At 43.9% G+C, this 23534-nt stretch overlaps 1 protein-coding gene across 5 annotated transcripts in view; it reads left to right on the top strand.

Annotated features, from left to right (window-relative positions):
• Positions 1-6: 6 nt before the first annotated feature.
• The window catches only part of Wdr91 (WD repeat domain 91), a 31124-nt gene continuing 7596 nt past the window's right edge, over positions 7-23534 (top strand). For 4 of the 5 annotated variants that reach the window (XR_778686.2, XM_010616175.3, XM_010616176.3 and 1 more), the window contains exons 1-10: positions 7-1562; positions 2432-2639; positions 4143-4225; positions 5953-6083; positions 7552-7717; positions 17045-17203; positions 18456-18649; positions 19101-19251; positions 20978-21072; positions 21193-21361. Coding sequence is in view for 4 of the 5 variants with exons in the window: in XM_010616175.3 (XP_010614477.1) it covers positions 1416-1562; positions 2432-2639; positions 4143-4225; positions 5953-6083; positions 7552-7717; positions 17045-17203; positions 18456-18649; positions 19101-19251; positions 20978-21072; positions 21193-21361 (1503 nt within the window). In the remaining variant the exon portion in view is untranslated. The remainder of the gene's footprint in view (positions 1563-2431; positions 2640-4142; positions 4226-5952; positions 6084-7551; positions 7718-17044; positions 17204-18455; positions 18650-19100; positions 19252-20977; positions 21073-21192; positions 21362-23534) is intronic. The other variant, XM_010616174.3, reaches the window with a different exon arrangement.

Raw genomic sequence — 23534 nt, forward strand, 5'->3', positions numbered from 1 at the left:
GGCGGGCCCCTCCCCTCTCCTTCCCCCTCGGCTCTGCCTCAGGGCCACAGAGGCGCGGAAACCGCGCAGTAGGGGTCGGAATGTCGCGCGTTTGACCTGCGCTTGAAGGAGAGGAACAGAGGCACGGCAACGGACGTGACTGCCTAGAGTTACCAGAGAGGCGCCGGGGCCCTTCGCCCTGACCTGGTCCAGGCTCCCTTCTCCATCCCACCTCCCGCAGGTGCTGGGCGTGGTTGGCCAGGAGGTTTAGAAGCCGAGGATGGGTAGATGGTTGAGTTCTGGCACGCGAGATGTCAAGGGTTAGCTTCTGACGGCAGTGGTAGCAAAGAGGTCTGCAGCCCCAAACGCTGGCAGGGTTAAAATGTCTGTGATGTTTTGTTAGAATGGTCTTTTGTCAGGGACTCGCATATATTTTTGCTTCTGCAGTTAAGGACTTCATTGCACATTTTAAAACACAAACTTCCCCTGCTCTGATACGATTTTCCGTTTTGAGGTTCCTGGAATTTCTGAGTGTGTCATTTGTGAGTGCTCGCGCGCGCGCGCGCGCGTGTGTGTGTGTGTGTGTGTGTGCTGAATTAAATTGGTGGTGGCAGATGAATCGAGAGAGACTACTTAGCTGCAAGAGTACTGGAGGGAGGTAGGAGCCTGGGCTTTTGCCTTGCTGTAGTTATGGTTACCTAATAGCAAAAGCAAATCATTTCGCCTCTCCAGCCTCCAGGCTTCCTAATCTACTTTTATTTTTTTTGGTACCGGGGATTGAACTCAGGTCCTTGCGCTTTCCAGGCAGGCCACCGAACCGCTGAGCTAAATCCCCGACGTAATCTACTTTTAAAATGGAGTTGAATTGACGTTGATATCCAGGACTTTTTCTAGATTTTATCCTGTGGTGAAATTGCTCCTCACAAGGAGGTGACTACTTTGGCTGACACTGAGCAAAGGTGGGACTTTGGCGTTTTGCAAGGGTCAGTCGGTGTACCTCCTGGTGATCCTTGGAATCCTACAGTTGTGGAGATGGGAGGAGGGGTGACTGAGAAGATTGTCATGTTCTCTTGCCACTTCCCCCTTTTAAATTGAAAGGCCACTGTGACCACAGTTGAAGTGATTTTGCCAAGGTGGTAAATTCGTCCCAAGATCTAGATCCAGATTTCTTGTTTCCTGTCTTTTCTACACCTGAAATTCAGTATTTGCCAGAGGGTTACCATGTATATTTAACTGAAAATAATTTAAAAACTTACATTAGTATGTCTGAAAAATTTGTCAGTTGCAAACATAATTTTTTAGCATCCAGATGCCATAGTAGGACAAAGCTGTATTGTATGGAGTGAGGGCAGAATGCCCTTCTGTCCTTCACCTCCTTCTCCAGCACTGCTTTCTCTTGCCAGGTGGACAAGATTGTGGACCAGCTACAGCAGTTAATGCAGGTGTATGACTTAGCTGCCCTTCGGGATTATTGGAGCTACCTGGAGCGTAGACTCTTCAGCCGCTTGGAGGATATATATAGACCCACCATCAACAAGCTGAAAACCAGCCTGTTCCGCTTTTATCTTGTCTACACTATCCAGGTGTTTGTTGATGCAGGGGTTTTGTTTCCCTGGTGGGGAGAGCTCTTTGATCCAGGAATAGATGTTTCTTCTAGTCCCTCGGGATGATTTTGTATCTTATATGGGAATGAGTGCAACAGCCACAGTGCAAATTATTTTTGACTGTTTTCTTACATTTTGTTTCCTTTTCATCATTTGCAGATCATCTGACTTATTTTTCCCATTCCCATTCCCCCCCCTTTTCTTTTTTTTAATAGTACCAGGGGGATTGAACTCAGGACCTTGTGCTTTTGAGGCAGACATGGTTCCACTGAGCTAAATCCCTGGCTTTCTCTTTTGTTTTAAGCACATAAGCCTCGGTGTTGTTATAAGGAATATAAAGAATGAATAATAAAGACAATAAGTGACTTGGGTGAATAAGTCACTTAGGTTATCTGAACATCAACTAGGGATCAGTTTTCAGGATGGCATTTATCTTTTTTTTTTTTGGTACCAGGGATCAAACTTGGGACCTTACTCTTTTGAGGCAGGTGGCAGAACCACTGAGCTAAATCCCCAGCCCTAAATATTTGCCGTTTTTTTTTTTTCTTTTTTCTTTTTGGTACCAGGGATTGAACTTGGGTCCTTGTGCTTGAGAGGCAGGCGGTGGAACCACTGAACTAAATCCCTGGCCCTAAAATTGTAAACCACTTAAATTTAAACCACTGAATCTTGAAATCACAAGGTCCTTGGAAAAGTTGATGATTTCCTTCATCTCATATTTATAGATTCCACTTTGTCACTTACCAGGCAGGTGATATCAGAGGCTCTCTTCTGGGCTGTGATGGAGAATCTCACCTCTGGACTTCTCTTTCTTCTTCCTTCTTGCTGCCTCCTTTGTGTCTTGGCAGACAAACAGAAATGACAAGGCTCAGGAGTTCTTTGCAAAGCAGGCCACGGAGCTCCAGAACCAGGCCGAGTGGAAGGATTGGTTTGTCCTGCCCTTCTTGCCATCCCCAGACACCAACCCCACCTTTGCTACCTACTTTTCTCGACAGTGGGCTGACACCTTCATCGTGTCCCTGCACAACTTCCTGAGTGTCCTGTTTCAATGCATGCATATCCTTTCCAGGCATATTGTCTGGGCCCAGTCTGGGACCTTTAGACAACATGATTAGTAACTGCTAACAGTTACTGATTTCAGTACAGCTATTTCTTCCACAAAGTGCCAAAGGATCCTTGACTTGTATCATGTGAGGGGGCTGGACAAATTGTGTTTTGTCAGGAGGCCAAGGCATCATAAATCTTAATTCTAGTGCTGTGTTGCTTGAAGAAATAGCTGGCACACATGGAGAGGACTACGGCAGCAGTAGGGTGAGGAGGCAGCTCCAGACTTGAGACTTGAGAGCACTCTTTCTGTGCATGTCAAGAGTCCCTGGAGATAGTACTTGCTTTTGCTGGAATTTGGTAGCAGATGAGAACACTTCTTGGATTGGAGCTTCCTGCCTGAGTTAGTGCTTGTTGTATTCTCTCTGATAGTGACCTTATTGTTCCTCAGTTTGCCATAAAACAGCAGTTTCGTGTGGGGGGTGTGGGGGTGGGGGGCATGTGTGTGCATGCACTCGTGGAGGGGGGAGAATGAATGAGAATTTGTGTAAATGACTCACATCCTAGCAAGTGTACCATTTTGTCATGGAAGGCCTGAGATCCTGAGGTGCTTGCATGCTTCACTGCTAGTGCTGTCAAGGCTGGAGAGCTAGGGGAGGAGAACGCAGTCTGTTTTGAATGGGGCTGCCTGTTGAAGCACTGATAAATTTGGGTGTTGAGATCCCCACCCACTGGCTGCTGTTTTGACCTCTGAGTGAACCATTTTCTGGGAGGTTCCTGACTGCTCTTTCCTTATGTGTTGTGGATGAGAGAGAATTCTAATCTTGTCAGGTCTTTCTCTTCTTTCTGTCTTCTTGCCAGCTGCCTCTTCTTCCTATAGGCTGTCAAAGAAATTAGTAGAGTGGCTACCACATGGCCATGTGGACTCTCCAAGACAATTGGAATGGTCACTTAAGATTTTTGAGGTCAAGATAGTGCCAATCATACTAACATATGCACATTTGGAGTCTGGGACTCTGTCTACTCTACCCGCCTCCTGATTGAAGATGTGTGAGTGATTGGGAAAGACAAAAGGGCAGCACCTTCAGGTAGAATGTAGGTGTTTTTGAGGTGGTATTTGGCCTTGCAGTCTGCATAGTGCTTTCTCTTCTCATTCTAAACCTTGGCCGTGGAGAGGTTCAGTGTTGGGAAAATCTAGCACTTATCCTGTTTCCAGAGTTGCTTTCTGCTGAGTGTCAGCCTTGACCTTGCTAAAATTTAGACACTGAATACTAGCTCTTACTGCTAGAGTTTGGGGGGAAATGCCAGGTTTTGATTTATGTCCTCTCCAAGCAGATTTTTGTATGTCTCTTGTGTCCAAAGAAAATAAGTCCCTGAGACTAGTTTATAGAGCTGGGAAAAGCCCACAGCACTGATTGTGCACTCTGTTTCCTGTTTCTTGTATTCAAGCATTTGGCTACTATATCAAGAGCTTTCAGATGTTCCCAAGCAGGCTTATTCTTTAACTTTGTGCACCAGTTCCTGTGATCTTGAACTTTGATGCGGAGTGCCAGAGGACCAACCAGATTCAAGAAGAAAATGAAATTCTGCGTCAGAAGGTTTGTGCTGCACAGGCTTGCTCTTTGGGAGGAATTCTGCTTTGTGGGTGTGAAATTAGGTCGAGACTCTCAAGGGCTGATTGCATAAAGAGCTGAACTGTTTTTAGATGAGAACGAGTCATCACTCAGCATTAAGGGTTTAGGGCTGTATCAGCCTCTGATAACCAGTGGTGAGATTCATATTTTAAATCATGTATGCAACCTAAGCAATATAATAATGGAAATGAACTTGTTAAGATGATGACTGTATGTATTCACACCAGCTTGCAGTTCTTCTGTTTTCATATGTCATTTTTTTCTTCCTGGTCTTTTTCCATATATGACCACATACATAATGTTCACTACCCAAGTATAATTTAGTTGTTCCTACTCAACTATGTATTTCTCTTCAATAAAACAGTAGAGCCAGGTTTGCTTTTTGTTAGTTCTCTAGGCTTCCAGACTCCTGGGGCAAATTCAAGCCCAGTAGAGAAAGTCAAACTAGAAGTAGTTTTCCTCCTGATCCTAGAATGCTTGGGAAGTTTCACATATTTCAAAACGAGAGGGAGAACAAGTCCCTCAAAGGGTAAGGACAAAAGGCAAGGCACAGGACCACCAAGAGAATAACCTCCATCAGGTGATAGGGCAAGAGAACCACAGAGGAATGGTGTACATGTGGCTTGCCTCATATTCCAGCACAAAAGGAAAACAAAGGAGGCAAGCTCTTATTGTGTACTGTAATCAGAAAAGTAACTCTTTAAAATGACATTAATGTCATCACAAATTAGGAAAGAAGAAGAGAAAAATAGTGAACAAAGTCAGAGCTGAGTTCCAGCCCAGCTCTACAGAAAAGCTGTGTGGGACTATTATCTAGCCTCTCCAAGCTTCCACAATTTGTGTAAAGGAAGGCTGGAGCTAAAGGATTTTCAAAGTGGAAAAGTCTATGATTTCTATTTTAAGTAAATGTGAATATAGGGAGAGATGATATTTTTAGTTTCCCTTTTTCCTAGTTCATTTTTCTCTACACATCAGAGAACTTGGACATCACAAATCTACTCACAGTTCCATTCTACACTTGACACCCATCTCAAAGGGAACTGCTTGTACAAATTTAATGAGTTTTCTCACAAAAAAGTAGAGACAGGGAACCCATGTTTGCCTTCACATTTAGCCTGAGGAGCATTTATTCCCCTATCCTGAAATGAAAATCTCTATTAGTGATATTGTTAAGGAAGCTTAGAAGCTGTTTAGGTTTTGAAGTTTAAAATTTCTGGATTTGGGGTGATGTGTGTATGCTTAGTTTTCTTGAGGCAAAAGGTAAAGATGCTATAATTCATTTAAATTTTTTTGACTGTGTAGTTCCAAATGACTGTGTGAGTTCCAAATCCTGATTTTGTAGGTTCCTAAGACCGAAGTAGGATTGGGTGGAGCTCTTTTGCTCAGTGAATTCAGAGAGAAGCAAGTCAGATGGTAAAAAGGAAGCATATCAAATGATAAAAAGAGAAAATGGGCTTTATGTTTCTCAGCAGTTTATGGCTTTCATACCTCATTGTAGTCCAGGGCCAGCAGTTGCTCTTTGGTTTTTCTTTGAGGTACAATGAGTAGAAATGCAAAGGACACCTTGATGCCAAGGGACTTGGCACCTGGAGCCAGTGAAGTTGGGTTTGGATGTGGACTGTCTAGAAATCTTGATCAGCAGAGGAATGGTGGGATGAGATCATTGGCTAACTCATCTTTGCCCTTCACAGCTTTTTGCCTTACAAGCTGAAATTCACCGGCTGAAGAAGGAAGAGCAACAGCCCGAAGAGGAAGAGGCCTTGGTCCAACACAAATTGCCTCCTTATGTCTCCAGTATGGACCGCCTGGGGGACTCTGAACTGTGAGTGCATGTGAGGGCTGGGCTCTGGGAAGGTGACTGCTCTTTCCTCTCTGTCCCTTATGTCCTGATTCCTCTCTGTCCCTTGTGTCCTGAGCATCCCTCTGACCTTGTCTTGCTTATGGCCTTTGTGCTTTTGCGGGAGACTTGCACAGAGCCCCTGGCACACCTGCTTTTGCTTCACAGTTTTATAAATGAGGTGCCTGTGGCCAGCAAGGTCATGCTTTGTTGCTCTTAACCTGTACTTCCAGGACCTTGCACATCTAAATGTGCTTAAACTGGATCAGTACAACCCAGCTGTGCTGGTAAGGTTTGATGTATTGGAAGGAGCATTTCATTGTGGAAGGACTGGCTACTGAGTGTTTAAAGAGTTAGGCAGAATTTAGAGAGTGGTATTTGAATGACCTTAAGCAGACAGGTAAGGCTGGGTTGTAGCTCAGTGGTATAGTGCTTGTCCTGCATGTAATAGGCCCTGGGTCAGATCCCCAGAACTTTAAAAACAAACAAACATAAGGCTGGGGATTTAGCTCAGTGACACCATGCCTGCCTGAGTTTGATCCCTGGTACCACAAAACAAACAAACAAACAAAATATACAAACAACAGACAGCAAAAACAAGCTGGGCGTGGTGGCGCATGCCTGTAATCCCAGCACTCAGGAGGCTGAGGCAGGAGGATCGCTGTGAGTTGGAGACCAGCCTGGGCTGCATAGTGAGTTCCAGGTCAGTCTCAACTACATAGTGAGACCCTGTCTCAAAAAATCAAAACAAACAAACAAACAAAAAACCAGACAGCGAAAATAAACAAAACACCATTAACAAAGAAGCCCAAAGGATAACAGTCTTAATAGCAGCAGTTGAAGAACCAGTAGCAAATTCAGGTGACACAGTTTGTGACTGGTGAGGCAGGGTACAAACATAGGCATAGCCAAGTATTGCACCATATGAAGTGGCTGCAGTTTCTCAGCAGTGCCATCCAGTGAAAATAAAATATAGTACCAGGCAAAGATGGTCATTTAATGTTTTTTAGTAGGTTTGTTTAAAAAAAAATAAAACAAAGTAAGTTTTAATCATATATTTATTTAGCTTGGTATGTCCAAACTATTTCAACATATTTTACATCTTTTTCATCCCAAGCCTTGGAATTCCAGAGTGTCTTATAGTACCAGCACATCTCCATTTGGACTAACTACAGTTCAGGTCCACAGTAGCCCATGTGGTCAATGGCTCTTATATAACATGGCTCTGAGCTCTTGGGGCCCTGCAAGAGCCACAGACTTTACTGTTGGACTAGGTAATCTGCTGGTCCCCTTTGAACAGGAAGTGGTACAAAGCATCATGTCCTTCCAGCCAAGGCTGAAGAACCTGGCTAAGGTCTCCCTTATGAACCTTTCTGTAGCTCAGGAGCTGTGTGTTGTAGGACCCTCCTCATCCCCTTCAGTGCTGTGATCCTGTGTTGTGTCCCCTGACCAGGGCCATGGTGTGCAGCCAGAGGACTGCCTCCCTCTCCCAGTCACCTCGAGTAGGCTTCTTGTCCTCGCTGCTGCCTCAGAGTAAGAAGAGCCCCTCAAGGTTGTTGCCTGCCCAGGGACCCCCTCCAGCTCTGAGCTCATCCAAGAAAGAGTCCTTCAGCAGTCAGGTAAGCACCTGTCATGCCTCTTAGGTATTGCCAAGGAGCCTGTGACTTCAGACTGCCAGCTCTGCTTCTGTGCCTCTTTATTGAGTGTAGGCTGTGTGCCTTCCCTTTGGGACCAAGTTGTTGGGTGTGCTATGAAATACTAAATTCACTTCTCATTTCCTTTCTTTCTCCTTCCCTGCCTTTCTTCTCATAGACCAGTGGTAGCTTTGTAGGATGAGACTAGAAGTAAGACTAGGAGTGGAGGAAGTAGGAGAACAAGGAGAAAAGTCCACCTGGTGTGCTCACTACCATTCTCACCTCTGGCCGACACTGCAGGGTGTTGTGTTGTGACAGTGGGCAGATGATGGGCTGTGCTGGACCTTGGCTCAGTCTCCTAGACCCCTGTGGGTGCTGTTGTCTGGTCATTCCTGTACCAGTGTGCCAGTGTCTGCCACACCCCATGGTTAGAGCGGTGGATAGTTGGTGACTGGAAATAGGCTTTAAAGGGTCCTTCCCTTTTTCTCAAATCTCCTCTGATGAGGGTTTGTGACTATCTAGATGGCTCAAGTATAAATTGAGGCAGTACTGGAATTTTATTTTATTTTTTGTTAAACTAGGTCTGGCTAAAGAGTAAATTAAGAGTTACCTCTGCATGACTGTATTTTACCCACACGTTGGTATTTGCTGATTCTGCAAAGCATTTTCTCTATTTTTCAATGTCCTAGCATATTGCAAGAGAAATTCTTTGATGCTAGCTTATATGCAAAGAGCCAACAATTCTACTGAGTACTTTTTCTAGCAGAGCTTGTGTCAGAACTCATTACTTTCAGAAATGCCTGCCTGTCAGAGTGAAAATGTAACAGACTCAGAGTTAGACTTTGTTGCATGGGTAGAGACTCTGCTCTTTTATGGTAGTTTGGCTACCATACTTTGATAAAGTAAGTTGTTTTAGTTCATGCCTTCCTTTTCTACCACCCTTGGCTGAGCTGCAGGTGGTATAGCAGGTTGAGGCAGCTCCTGATTTAGAATGTTTGGTTTGGAGACACTGGGCAGGACACTAAGAGAATTGACTCTGGAGTCAGGCAGCATGAAGAACTTTCAGCTCCTTCGTACCTTCTGGCTCCTTGTTTATCATCGGTACTCACGTTGCTTAAACTCACCCCAGTTTGTCTGGGATAACAATAGTATTGACTCCTTAGGAGGGCAGGGGTTGTGCCACTGGAACAAGAGCCTTCAGTATCTGACATGCCTGGCAGACAGTAAGCACTCGGTAAATTTAGTAGGCATTGTATTCCTGAAGGTCCTGGCTGATTTGGATTTCTGAGTGAATTCTTAGACTTCAAGTGCCATCTATGCAAGTCACCTATCATCTCAGCTTCCCTGAGGGTGGAAGAAGCTAAAAATTAATTGCATTTATTTCCATGAGTGTTTTTCTGAAAGTCTTTGAAAGAATTTCGGCTCTTTGGAATGTTGCTAAGTAAGTTTTACTGTTTGCTTTCCAGATCTTTCTAATGAGCAACATTTTATTTTGGTGGGTGACTCTAAGTGTTGGGTCCTTTGAAATGAGCTTAACACTGTGGAATCCGATTTCACTAATTAAAATGGAGGCAGACACAGACATAGCTTCTTTGAGGTTATGCCTGTGGTCACACTCTTTCTGTTTCAGGAACTGCACATGAAATGTCATATGATATTTTTCTCCTTTATAAAAATGATGAAATTGAAATGGCATGGGAAATTTTTATGCAGTTTATAGCCAAGCGATGAGAGTAAAAGTCCATAATTCGAAGCAAAGCATTTCTTACTTTGCCTCTAAAATATAATCAAACAAAGGTTGAGTCACTGTGTGGTGTGTTAACAGAGTAAAGATTTGAGTTTCTGAATAGAGACCACAGATATTTGCAGTCTGAAAAACCCATTGGTCAAGTCTCTTGTTTTTCTTTTTTTATTGATGGTAGGTTATTTAGACTAAGCAGTGATATTTAAACTCTTAAAAACAACTAATAGATCTGAGATTCAAGAAAATGGCAGAATTTTAGAGTTGGAAGGAGGCTTCAAATTCATCTAGCTTGCCTTCCTTCTCCAGGTGGATTGCCTCCTGTGGAGCAACCTTCTTGTAATAGTGGAAGGAATTCTTGTTAGACAGCTATGGGTAGAAATCTCTTTGCAACTTTTACTCACTAATCTTAGCTTTTCCCTCCGGAGATACATGGAATAAGGCCTCTTGCACAAAATAACTCTTTCCATCTTTCCACACTAAGCTCTCTGCTCATCCCTCTCCCCAGCTACTAACTCCTATGGCATAATTTCTAGACCCTCTTGCTATCCTGGGCCCTCTCCTCTGGGGGAACATTCTAATGTTTCGATCCCTGTATTACAGCTGATGCCTAAATTTGAGTGTACAATTGTGGATTCTTTCTCACCAGTGCCAAATGCGGTATATGATGGTGTTATTTCTTGTGATTTTGACATTATACTTCTGTGAACTCAATATGACATGATACTGGTTTCTAAATAAACTATATTGCTTTGTCAGTGCATATTAAGCCCTCAGTCCTTTTTTTCCCCCACTGCTACGCTAGAGCCCTTTTTTGCTGTTAAAAGAATAATAAATACAAAAATAAACTATTTTGTTAGATTAGCAATACATAAAAGATTGGACCTTCCTATCTTAAATATTATTTATAAAGAGCATTGTAAATTTCACTCACTTCAGCATTTTGTCTGCTTGTGATGGTTCATTGAAACTAATTACTGTTACTTAAGTGTTCATAGCATTATTCTTACAAAATAAATGGCAGCATACACTCCATACTTCCACTGTGAATCTAGAGGTAAATAGAAAAGGAAGTAGCTGCAAACCCTAGTTCCTAAGCTCTCCTGGGATCTTCAACTGTAGTAGTAGCCTTAGAGAACCTGGTAGCGGGCTGCATTCCACTTCTGTCTTGCCCCCAGCTATATTTCTGCACTTCTCACACCCACTTAGTGAGCTATGGGACAGCAGCTGGGAATTATCTTATTACACAGATAACCTTTAATTGGTGCACTTCTCACACCCACTTAGTGAGCTATGGGACAGCAGCTGGGAATTATCTTATTACACAGATCTTTAATTGTCTGTAATGTAAAGAAAGCAAAACATCCACAAACTTCTGCACTTCTAACTCTTATTTTTAGCAAATTACTTCCTAGCCATTGAGACATCATTGGGAACAAGAGCCATCCTGGAGCTGTTCACGCAGAGCTGGGCAGCGTGGAGAAAAGGGCACCCCCTGCCCAGTCTTTCTGTCTACAGTTTCTTTATTCTGAGGCCTACCATCTGGATGGCTTTGTTTTTCTTTGATACGACCAAATTTCTGGAACTTATTTCCTGTCCCAGTTGGAAGGTTGCCTGGCAAGCTTGGCGAGGCTCTGAAATTGCTCCTGATCTACTCAGGCCCAAAAATGAATGAGTGTCTATGTATGTATATCTGTCCCCAGAGGGAGAAGGTCACATGATAAAACAGGTTACAATCTCTCTCCTGAACGGTAGGAGTCAGGAAGATTGTGAAGAATATAACTTAAGCCACATGGGTATTAAGTTATATGATGCCAGTGGGTAAGATTTTTAAGTTTGCCATTAAAACCTTCAACTACTGGTTATGTCACAATAAACATTAATTTAACTGGTGTGCTTTTGTAGCTAGACACAAATTTACCTTAACCTCCTAAAGTAATTGTGGACAGTTGTGTTCATCAACTTTTAATGCATGGTTACCTTTCATTGTTGTGTACCCTTCTGCAAAGACTACCTCAGTTACAGTGGAAGAAGTTCTCTTTAAATAGAATGTGAGAGGTCATATTTGAGTATGTGGCTCACTAGTTATAAACTATCCTGGTGTAAAAGCAATTCTTAATTTATTGTCCTACTTTGTGTTTATACTAATTTGTAGCTAGGCATAGTGGCACATGCCTGTAATCCTACCTGAGGCAAGAGGATCACCATGAATTTGAGGCTAGCCTGAACTACATAAATGAGGTGCTGTTTTACACCCACCTCCCCCTGTACCAAAACCCATTTGTATTTTCATTTTGAAAAATACAAACTGTCCACCCCAGCCTGATGGTATACTGGACAACTTCCTTACCATCCTGATTTATAAGGGAAGTATGGCCTTCCTGTGTCTTCCATACTTTTTTGTGTTGAGTTTTCTGTTCTAGCTGGGCATGTATTCCAAGTGGCTTTTGATCTAGCTAGAGAATTAGAAGCCTCTCCGTACCAATTGGGCAAATTGCAGTGAGCACTCTTAACACCTAGCATTGGAAAGGAAAAGGACACCATTTATCAGTTGTAGGGAGTATGTGAGGAAAGAAGAGGGCCTCAAAATGTTTGCCTGCCTCTGTCACATTTCCTACTTTTGGTCTCTGAGGCAGGAAATGGATGTTGTGCACAGAGGACATTCATGTAGCAGGCAAAAAAAGAAGTGGATATGGCAGCTTCTAGACTGGAATGTGTCTGTTCTCATGGGAGCTCCAGCGCCCCACCTGGAGGGGTGGTGCATGGTGGCATAAGCCCACCTCCCCAACCTTGGCCTTAACAACACTCCAATGAACAGGCCTCATCTTCCCTCTGTCTCCCGAAAGCCCCTCTTTGGGGTGGACAGTTAGCTCTCAGGGGCTCTTCTCCCAGGACACAGTTGTTATTGACGTGGTTCTAATAGTTGGCATTAAAGTGTGCTGTAGATGGTCAGCACAGGGTTACTATTCTTGTTTTCTTTATGAATAGGCCTGCAGATGTTTTTCTTTTCTGTCTCCAAGAGAATGGAAGAAGCCACAGAAATAAATTTCTCAGTCAGCACTGTGCAGTCTTACCAGATGAAGGCCCTTCCTTTCTTTGCTCTTCTGACTCCACACAGAGTCCTGACTGTCTCTAGACTATTGTAGTCAGGGCTCCTGCTCAACCTGTGCTTAGCTTTTCTGACACTTTCTGATAGGTTTGCATTGCTCCAAATGAATTAATCTTACCACTCATTCCTTTAAATTTTTTTTTCTTTCTTCTGGGGGTAGGAAATTGCCAATATTTCAGGCTTCAGAATCTGTCATCTTAGCCGGGCATTGTGGCGATGCCTATAATCCCAGCACTCGGGAGGCTGAGGCAGGAGGATCGCTGTGAGTTCGAGACCAGCCTGGGCTACACAGTGAGTTTCAGGTCAGTCTCAACTACATAGTGAGACCCTGTCTCAAAAAACAAAACAAACAGATTCTGTCATCCCTCACACATGCATTAATTCCTTTTAAAATCTATTCTTTTCACTGGGTATCTGTACCTGTAATGCCATTACTCTAGGAGGCTGAGAGAGGAGGATCACAAGTTTGAGCCAGCAGGGCAGTTTAGCAACTAAGGGAGACCCTGTCTCAAAATAAAAAAGGGGAGAGTGCCGGGAATGTAGGTGAGTGTGAAGACTCTGAGTTTAGTCCCTAAAAACCAAACCAAAGCAAAACAGTGACAAACCCATGAACCTTTTCTTTTCTCTGGTTATTCAAGATCTGTTTCTAACAGTTTTGACATGGGTTTGATTGTGCCAGCTTCCTTTTGCTTTGTACATCCTAAAGGGATCACTGTTCATCCAAGACTTTCAGTCACAGGAGCATAGCCAATCACCTTTTTTGTAAATCCACAAAAAGCCAAATGTGGTAGATTTCCTACCACTACCTTTATTTTCTACTAAATGAATTTGTCAACAAAACATGCATCAAATGTTGTGCTTATACAGATTGAGCGCGTCTAGCTCCAAAATCTGAAACTTTTTGAGCACCAACATGATATCACAAGGGAAAATTCCATACTATGAAACAGAATTATATAAAATTATATTCAATCACTATATAAAGAGTATATTAAATCTAAATGAATTTTTAAATTTAGATTTGAGTCTTATCCCAAAGATATCTCAGATATCCCCAAGATAGCACAAAAAGCCCAAAATTTAAAAAATGTGAAATCTGAAACACTTCTGGTCCCAAGAATCTTTGATAAGGGATAAAGAATATCCAACTTAACCTCCTGTCCTCTCCTTTCCTCTTCTTTCTTTTTTGTGGTATTGGGGGCTGATTCCAGGGCCTTTGCACTGAGCTACATCCCAGCCCTTTAAAAATTTTTTTGTTGTTGTTGTGAGAGAGAGTCTCACTAAGTTGCTCGGGCTGGACTCAAACTTATGAGCCTCTGCTAGGATTATGGTGTGTGTGTGCTCTGCTCAACTTGTATTAGAATAAGTGCTAGATGTTAAGATCCTTCTTCCAGCCATTCATTGCTCCTGTAGTTTCATCTGTCAGTCCATCCACTTATGTATTTAGTCATTAACGAGGGTCCTGTCTGTGCGAGGCAGGTGCTGAGTGATGGGGATACAAAAATGTATGGGGCAGGGTCAGTGTCTGGAAGGAGGAGGTGAGCTTCTCAGGTGTGCAGATATCACTGTGTAGTAAAAACACAGCTCAACAAACACCCGTCCCCCCACTCTCTAGCTCTTTATTCCCTTGGGAGTGCTCAGCCAGAATTTTTATGGATTTGTTGGAAGGTAATTATAAGTACTTAACATTGTGTTACGACTTACCCTCTTCTTTTGTTTTTACATTTTTTGTTTTATACTTTTAACCTTATAGACCCTTATAGTTGCAAGAATAATATAGAGACCTCCCTGCCTCCTCCATCCATTTGGGTTTTACCATTTTGCCTTCCCATCAGGAATTTATGAGAATTCCTTGTTCCCCACAGCCTCAGCGGCAGAATCTATCAAATTCTAGAACTTTTACCAACAGGATATGTAAAAAAATGGTATCTGAGTGCATTTATATATATATATATATATATATATATATATATATTTCTCTTACTATGAATGAAGTAGAAGAGCTTTTCACTGTTTAAAGTCTATTCTTGAGTATTATAAATTCTGTTAGTATCTTTTCCTATTTCTCTATATAAATGTTGTTGCCCTCCCCTGCAATTTTAAGTTTATCATGTGTCAAAGATATTAGGCAACAGGCATGGTGATGCACATCTCCAATCCCAGCCACCCAGGAGGCTGAAAGAGATAATGAGTTTGAGGTCTGGCTGGACAATTTAGTGAGACCCTGGCTGAAAATAAGGAATTAAAAAAAAATATTGGAACTGGGCCGGGGATTTAGCTCAGCGGTTCTGCCACCTGCCTTGCAAGTGCAAGGATCCGAGTTCGATCTCCAGTTACCCCCCCAAATTATAACTATTTTTACATCTGAATAATTTTCTTTATATAGTTTTCACATATTTTAGTCAGGCTTATTTCTAGATATTTTATATTTATTACGGCCGTATTACCTGGGACTCTGTTATACTACCAGTATTTTCTCTACCTAGTCATTATTTGTGTTTATGAAAATTACTAATTTTGCGTTTTGTTTTTACATTCTTCTGCCATGTTCTTTTGGGTTAGTTTTAGCACTGATTTTCAAACAGTTTTCAGTTATACTGTCATATCAACTTCAAAGAAATGATAATTTCACTTCTTTTTCAATTCTTCAGTCTCTTAATTGCTCCTTTTATATAACCATATTCATATCACCAATAGTGTTAATAGAAGTGAAGACAATGTATTTTGCCTTGTTCCTTAATAGGATTCCTTCACATGTTTCCCACTAGTTTTAGGGTGAGGAATATGAGAGGTAATGTACACATCCACACTAAGGAAACTGCTTAATAGTATTTTGTTTAAGAAATTTGAATTGATATTAATATTGTTATTGATCTGTACTTTCCTTTCTTGTGTACTCTTTATCAAACTTAGATAAATGCCTCATAAAAAATAGTGTGGGTGCTTTCCTTCATTTTTATATTCTGTAATGATTTTTGAAGTATTGGGACCATGTAGTTTCTGTGGGTTTGATAGAATTCACGTGCAAAACCATTTGGGCCTGATGTTTTGTGATGGGATAGTTTTTGGATACGTATACAACTTTGTCTCCTTGTTTTCTCTTTCTAGAAAGTGGTCTATTTTTCTGTCATTACTGGTAGACTGTATTTTCTTTAGAAATGATTCCTTTCTGCTAAAGTTGCATCTAGGTCTACAAAGAAGTTACCATACTTACAGTGATTCTGAGACACATTAAAATTTGAGGATCTCTGCCTGTTCTCAGTACACTGAACATATGGGCTTCTGCGCCTAAGTTTTAGCAAGTTATCCTGTTTTGTACCCTGAGGATTTCTTAGTTCCTGAATCTCCTCTGCTATGCTCTCTTACATACCCTTCACAGAATCTATTTACAGTGTTATCTGGATTGTTTTCCTTTTTCTAAAAAAAAATCCATCTTATAGATCACTTGGGCAGGTTGGTAAGCCTGTGAAACCTGCATAATACTTATTTGGGATTTTGTGACATTCTCACTTACTTTGACAATTGCCATCAACCCAGGAAATCAGTCTTCCTTCTTAGCACTCTGTATATCGCTAGTTGTGGAGTTCCCATACCACCTTTTAGATTCTGTCAGTATATCAGAGTTTCTGGAAACACATTTTAGAATTCTTCAGGTTCTGTTCATTGCCCCCTGGATCGGTGAATGTGGGCAGGAATCACTGGGTTTGTGTATGGGGTTGGCACTATGAGTCCTGTCCCAGGACCATGTGAGGGGTACCCTAGTTGCCCCAGCACTCCTGTCTTCAGTTGTCTTGATCTCTTGCTTCTGGGAAGGGAAGGGAATTCTTGAGGTGGGGTGGATATTACTGGATTCATTCTCTGTTGCTGTGGGCTTGGTGAACCTTATTACTCTTGGTATAAAAATGAGCTAGAAAATATCAGTTTCTTTCCTGTCCCATTTATCTTGCTTAAAGATTCTTGGGTTTCCAACAATGCCTGTTAAAAATTTCTGACTGTCTAGTAGTCATTTTCAATACTTTAGCATTTGTTTAACATTAGCTGTAGTCCTATAGTTGGTCCAGAATGAGAGACTACATTGCATTCCCTTTCCTTTCACATAGGGATTCTTGTTGCATGTGTTTTTTTTTTTTTAATATTGTGCACTCATACATTTGTGTGTGAATGTTTATAACACAGAGCAGGGACCTGACCTGCCTTGGATATTGCCTAGGAAGTGCTGGGTTCCTTACCCTTACAGATTGCTCCTGTTAGGTGTAGAAGGCTATCTGCTTGTGACCAGGTAGGACAGAGAGTAGGCTGCCAGTAAGGATGGACAGAGAGGAGCCCAGACTGACTGTACTTGAGCTCCCTGCCAACGCCAGCCAGAAGCTGCTGCTACTCCCTGCACTTGCTCCCCTCCTGGCCATTGTCACTGCCTGGGCAGCCAGGAGCTGACTTTTCACAAAATGCTTCTTGTCCCTAGGGCACCAAGGGAAAGGACCTGACAGCTGGGGCCAAGGATGGGAAGAGCCTTCTGGGCGGGCCGGGCCCTGGAGAGTCAAGTTGGGCTCAGCAGCGGCAGCGGCGCCTGCAAGACCATGGCAAGGAGCGGAAGGAGCTCTTCTCCACCACCTCTTCCCAGGTATGAGGTGTCCCCTAGTTCCCCTGAGTTCCGCTGCTATGCAGGTGTAGTCTTGCCTGATTGATCTTTACTCTTGCACTTTGGTGGTTTGGGATAGTATTTGCCTGGCTTTTCCCTGGTGGCATTTCTTTAGACAGGGCCTAGGAATGCTCGACTGCAGAAAGGCTCTGAGGGAGTCTGCAGTGGGCTGGCTGGGCCCTGGTCTGGTCCCTCCCTGGATTAGCCATGCATGCTGCACACCATGAGGCTTGAGACTGGGTCCCCTCTGTGTGCTGAGAGTTGCTCCCAGACCCCTATATCTGCACCTGAGCTGGGGATCTCCTGGGAAAGTAGGTCAGGTCTGCATCTACTGGCAGGATAAGCTGCTTCTGGTTCTGCCTATTCCCAGATGGTAGACAGTGGATGTACTGGTTCACTTTCTTGGCCATTATCTCCTTTGTGGGCCTCTTGACTATTTTAATGGCATTTTTGACAGTGAGTAGTTCCAGTTTGGTAATAGTAGATCCCAAAACATTCTTTTTTTTTTGGTACTGGGGATTGAACTTGAGACCTTGTGCTTACAAGGCAGGCGGTGGAACCACTGAGCTAAACCCCTGGCCCTCCACTCATTCTGTTTTTGAACTAATCGTCCTGCCACCCTGAGAGCCACTTGAGGAACACCAGGACTAGATGACCAGTTCCCCCGAGCCTGGGGTTTGTCTGTGAACACATGGTAGCCACGGAGTTGGTACCTTGGGTCATTTGCCTTGGCTTCTCAGGCACAGTACCCCCTTCCCTGGAAGAGGTGCTGGTCAGTGTGGGGTGCACTGTGAGAGCTAAGGGAATGCTGTAAACCTGGCTCCATCTTAAGCTTTGCCCTCTGCCACCCTATGGCAGCATCTGTTTTCCAGTTTCCGCAGCTGTAAATAGGGCAAGTAATAGCATCTCCTGTGGATTTGGGAAGGTGAAGTGAAGAGATCTGTAAGCCACTCAGCCTAGAACTGGTGCATGGGAGGCTTTTACTAAATGTGTCCGTTACCTTTGGCCTGGCCTGTGGCACAGCAGCTGTGTGTCCTGACAGGGAGCCAGAGTCGGTAGGAAGCAGCTGCCCCAGGAATTGGTGCCCTGTCCCCTGGCCCCACCACGGTGAGCTGAGTGTGGGCCTCACAGCCCAAGGTGTGCGCTGGACTATGTGACCTCCAACCATTCCCGCTGTCCTCCTGTGTGTGGGGACCTCCTTCCAGCTGATGTGTCTCTGCTTTGCTGGTCACAGTGTACAGAGAAGAAGCCTGAAGCCAGTGTCCCAGAAGCTGAGCCCTCCCCAGATCTTCACATGGAGCTAATGGAACCTCTGACAAGGGTGTCCACAGCCGGGCCTGAGGGAGCAGGAGGCCGCACAGAGCAGCCCTTCATCGTGCTGAGTCAGGAGGAGTATGGGGAGCACCACTCGTCCATCATGCACTGCAGGTGGGCCAGAGTTGGCAGCTAGGGAACCGTGTGTGAAGGTGTGAACAGGAGGACAGGGCTTGTGGTGGGAGGTGAGTGGTCCCTGAAAGACCATGATCCCCTCAGGGTCAAAGGAGGGCTGGACAGCTACTATCTGGGTGTCTGATGGGGGCTGCTGTGCAGTGGTCAGCCTCTGCTCTGTCTAGTGTTTCTCTGAGTTTTAGGAACAAGCTGCCTTTTGTTTTAACCTCCAAAACTCTTCTGTTTTAAATTGCTTTATGGTCAAAGGCGTGGTGCTTAATGAGTTTTTCTTGAATGAATGAAAACTTCTAGTGATAGTCTGCACTCATCCTCTGAATGTAGCCTTTTGGGGTATTGCTGAGTACAGTTGGGAAGTTGGACAAGTGGTTGTCTTGGCATTAGCTGGAGAAGAGTGAGGTTGGGGTGCCCACACCTTTTCTCTCTTTTGCAGAGTGGATTGCTCAGGGAGGAGAGTCGCCAGCCTAGATGTAGATGGGGTCATCAAAGTGTGGTCCTTCAACCCCATCATGCAGACCAAAGCATCCTCCATTTCCAAGTCACCGCTTCTCTCCCTGGAATGGGCCACCAAGCGGGACAGGCTGGTGAGTGATGCTTTGCTTATGCAGGTGCTTGATCTGGGGTCTCCAAGACTTTTCACAGGCTCACCTGAGGCCAAATCCCAGCCCTCTTCTCTATCACTGGGATTTGGGACCCTTGTTTTCTGGCCTAGCAGGCTCCTGTTTGCAGTAGCAGTGAAGTAACTGGATTAATAAGAATTGAAATAAGGGGACATTGTGCCTGGCTTCTTGTCCTCTCCTGTGTATCCCTGTTGCTAACTTTCTTGGTGTGCTCCCTCTTGCCATTGAGACTCCTCCTGTCTTTGCCCCAGTGGTAGCAGCTTATGTTGGTGAGAATCAATTTGTGATTTCAGTGAGTCTAATGGCTCCCAGGGATAGCAGTGTTTTTTTCTCTAGACTTTAATATTTCAGGTAGGATTTGTGTAGTTAAGGAGGTAAACTTGATTTGTTGCTTTTCTTCTATTTTTCAGAGATCCTACCACTGTAGCCCAGGAGACAGACATTGACTTACTATAATTCTTGGCAGCTGCAGGATTTATTCTTATGGCACTAGCATCTCAGGGCCTTCCCTGGATCAGGGTCCATTTGCCAAGGGGATGCTGAGGTCAGCCTTTAGCTAATATTTCTGAGGAAAAGATATCCTAGACCTTGGCTGCTTTTGGTGATATTTATTATCATCTTTGAAGCATTTCACCATATAAATCACAAGTTCCTGAAAGCAAGGATAACCTCTTAACGTTTTTCTGGAGGTCTTCACAGAGCCAGAGCCAGACGTGTTCCCTGAGAAGGTGAATATAGTGACCCAGGCCTAGTGATTAGCCAGGGCCAGTACCAGGAGTGAGCAAGAATCCAGTTTAGAACAGTTGGGATTTATGGCCAGAAGAGGGAAGAGTGAAGGGTCTCATGTGAGCAGCCAGCATATTTCCAATTGTTTTTGAGGTAGCACGTTGCTCCCATTCCTCAGATTCTGTATCAGTCTATTTTCTGTTACTGTAACAAAATACCCGAGGTGGGGAACTTTATAAAGAAAAGAGTTTTATTTAGCCCATAGTTCTGAAAGAGTATAGTAGCAGCTTCTGTGTGGCTCTGGTGAGGGCCCCCTTGGCAGTGTTAAAACGTGGTGATGGCATCATGGAAGGATTGTGTACCAGAGGGAGAAATCATGGGGCAAGACAGAAAGCCGGAGATGGATTTAGGCACCAGGCTTGAAAGCAAGTTAGAGAGTGGGTACTGGCTCTGTGAGACTTGAATTAATCCCCTTTGAAGATAGAACCCAGTGACCCAGTCACCTGCCATCTCTTGTGTCCCACCCACTCTCATGTGACTTATACTGCAGAGTAAGTCTCCATTGCATGAGTCCTGGGACACCACTCAGCCTCACCCAAACACAACTTCTGTCCCTGGTCGGCTTCATGTCTTCCTGTAATTTTGTTGTTGTTGATGTTTTGAGACAGGGTCTTGCTATGTTTTTCAGGCTGGCCTTGAACTTACTGTGTGGTCCAGGCTGGCCTCGAACTCAGAGTAATCCTCCTGCCTCAGCCCCCTGAGTGCTAGGATTACAGGGGTTTGCCACCAGGCCTGGCCTTTCTCTAACTTTTAAGTGTAGTCCATCGTGTGCAGATTACCCTTATCTGCCTGGTTTGGTGCAGGAGGGGCTAGCCTTGTAGCCCACCCAGCCTGGTATCTCATAGGGATGGGCCTGGCCTGCTCCGAATAATCCCTGACTGTAGACTGTGGCTTCTTGTTCCAGCTCTTACTAGGCAGTGGTGTGGGCACAGTACGTCTCTATGACACGGAAGCCAAGAAGAATCTCTGTGAGATCAGCATCCATGACGATATGCCCAGGTGAGCTGAGGCCCTTCCAGTTAGGGTCAAGGCCACTTCACTGCAGGTGCTCTGTGGAGCCAGGCCTGCCCTCCCAATGAGGGTGGGTGACTGTCTGACCATAGCCCACGTGTGTTGCAGAATCCTGTCTCTTGCGTGCAGCCCCAATGGGGCTTCTTTCATCTGCTCGGCTGCAGCTCCAAGCCTCACCTCGCAGGTTGACTCCTCTGTACCAGACATTGGCAACAAGGGCACAAACCAGGTTCCTGGCAAGTTGCTGCTGTGGGACACGAAAACCATGAAGCAGCAGGTACAGGCCCTATTTGGGGCTCCCTATTGCTGGGTGCTCTGTCTGGAGGATGTGTTGCCCTGCATCTCAGTGTTCTGACGGGTCTCTTCTCCTTTCTGCTTTGGTCTCCTTGGGTTTTTGATTTGTGAGAAAATATTCGAGCTTCAAGTGTTGAATAGTAGGGCACCCCCATTGGTCAGATTGTGAGCAGCTGAAGGTATCAGCATTGTGCCATGTTCGTAGAAGTCTCCCAGTATCTCCTAGAGCACAGTGCAGCTTATTTTTGAGGAGTGGACCCTTCTGATTCTAGTACTTTAGAATTGCATGAGTTCCAGCAGTAGCCAGCCATAATGAGGACAGCTGCTTATTGCACACAGTGTCAGCTTCTGTTTGGTTTGACCCAAACAGTAGCAAGTGCGGGCAGCTGTCATTGTACTACTTCTAGAGCGAGAAATGCTCTTAAAAGCACTTGTTGAGAAGGTAGTGGTGTTTCTTGTTACCACTGTTCAGAAGTGGTGTGTTCTTTGTGTGGAGTGCACTGTTCCCTGATGCTGCCTGGTACTTGGGGTCCTGTCTCACAGGTGGGCTGTGTTCCAGATGTACAGTTTGTGTCTTTATGCATCTGCCTGGGATCTCAGGCTGTGTGTGCCCCTGGGAAGTCTCATGGTCTTGGGAGCCACTCAGGGCATCTTCACCTTTGTTTCTTGCACATCTGTCCCTCTGTCTTGGTTTTCATTTGACAGATGCACCCATTCAGACCCTTGGTATCTTCTCAGACCCATTCTTCCCCTTTGGCTCACACAGCCAGTCTGTGAACAAGTGCTGCTTCTGCCACCTCTGAAGTGGGCTTCCAGTATGACTGCTGCTCATCATTGGTGGGACGTGGCTAGCACCCTTGGCAGGGCATCTGCAGGACCCTGGAGGCCTCTGCCTACCACCTCCCTGGCATTTTAATTTGGTCTTTCTTGACTGTTGATGTTTTGCTATTTTCCGCCACATCTCTTAGCACAATTTGTAACCTTAAGTTTTCTTGTTATTTTCAAAATTTTAATTTAATTTAAATACATAAAAATATTAAAATCATAGGTATATTGTATAATGAGTAGAAAAGCAATAAAACGAATGCCTGGTTTAATTTTGCAGAACTGGGGGTTCAGCCTTGGGTGGTGCCAAGCTACATCCCACCTGTTTGTTTATATTTATTTTTTTCTTTTGAGATGGGGTCTTGCTAAGTTGCCCAGGTCAGACTCAAATGTGGATCTTCCTGCCTCAGCTCTCAGAGTATCTAGGATTATAGGTGTGTACCAGTGTGCCTGGCTTTGAGTGCCTGGTTTAAATGTAGAACATTTTACCAATTCTTTTTGTGTTCTTGTATGCCTTTCCCAATCTCTGGCTTCTTCTCCTTTCCAGAGAGAGCTTGGTTTGCTATGACCTTACATTTTAGGAATTAGTTTATCACATAAATATATGTCCCTAAACAGCATAGCTATTGTCTTGCATGTTTTCTAAATTTATATGACTGAGTGGAATCATAGTATATGTATTTTTCTAGGCTGTTACGTGGCTGAGTCTCATTTTTGGTTGGCTTTGCTGAGAAGTTCATACCTAGTGGAATGGCCTTGGTTGTTGTCTCTCTCTAGTTGCTTTTAAGATCTTTATCTGTGTATATTGGTGCAGATTTTTTTGGCTTTTTAATTTTTAACTTTTTTTCAACTCCTGCTCAGGATTTTTTGCATTTTCTAAAGCAGAGGTTTTGTCTTTTTTCAGTCAGTCACCTTTTTTTCTGATACTACAGCTCTGTGGTTATCTCTGTTTAGGATTTTTTTCTTCCTCTTTTTTGTTTTACTTTGGTGTGTTCATGACGATCGCTTCCTCAGCTCTAATGAGTTTCTAATTCTCTCCTCCACTGTATGTATTCCCCTATTTGACTAGTGAGGATAGTAATTTCAGTTACTGAATTTCTCATTTTTACAAACCTGTTCGGTCATGCTTCTAATAACTTCCATTTTTACCCATATTTCTAGTTCCTCCTCTTATTTTGTGGAACATGTCCAATGTACTGATTTTCTGTTCTTTCTGATAATTCCAGTGTCTGAAGTCTCTGAGTCTGGTACTGCTCACTGCTGTTTCATGGGTGCTCACTCCCTCCCATCTTATTTTCCTGTGTCCTGTGAAATTTTTTTTTTTTTTTTTT

Source organism: Fukomys damarensis, unplaced genomic scaffold (genome assembly GCF_012274545.1).
Source record: "Fukomys damarensis isolate Sample0158 unplaced genomic scaffold, DMR_v1.0_HiC HiC_scaffold_16, whole genome shotgun sequence".
Taxonomy (NCBI): Eukaryota; Metazoa; Chordata; class Mammalia; order Rodentia; family Bathyergidae; genus Fukomys; species Fukomys damarensis.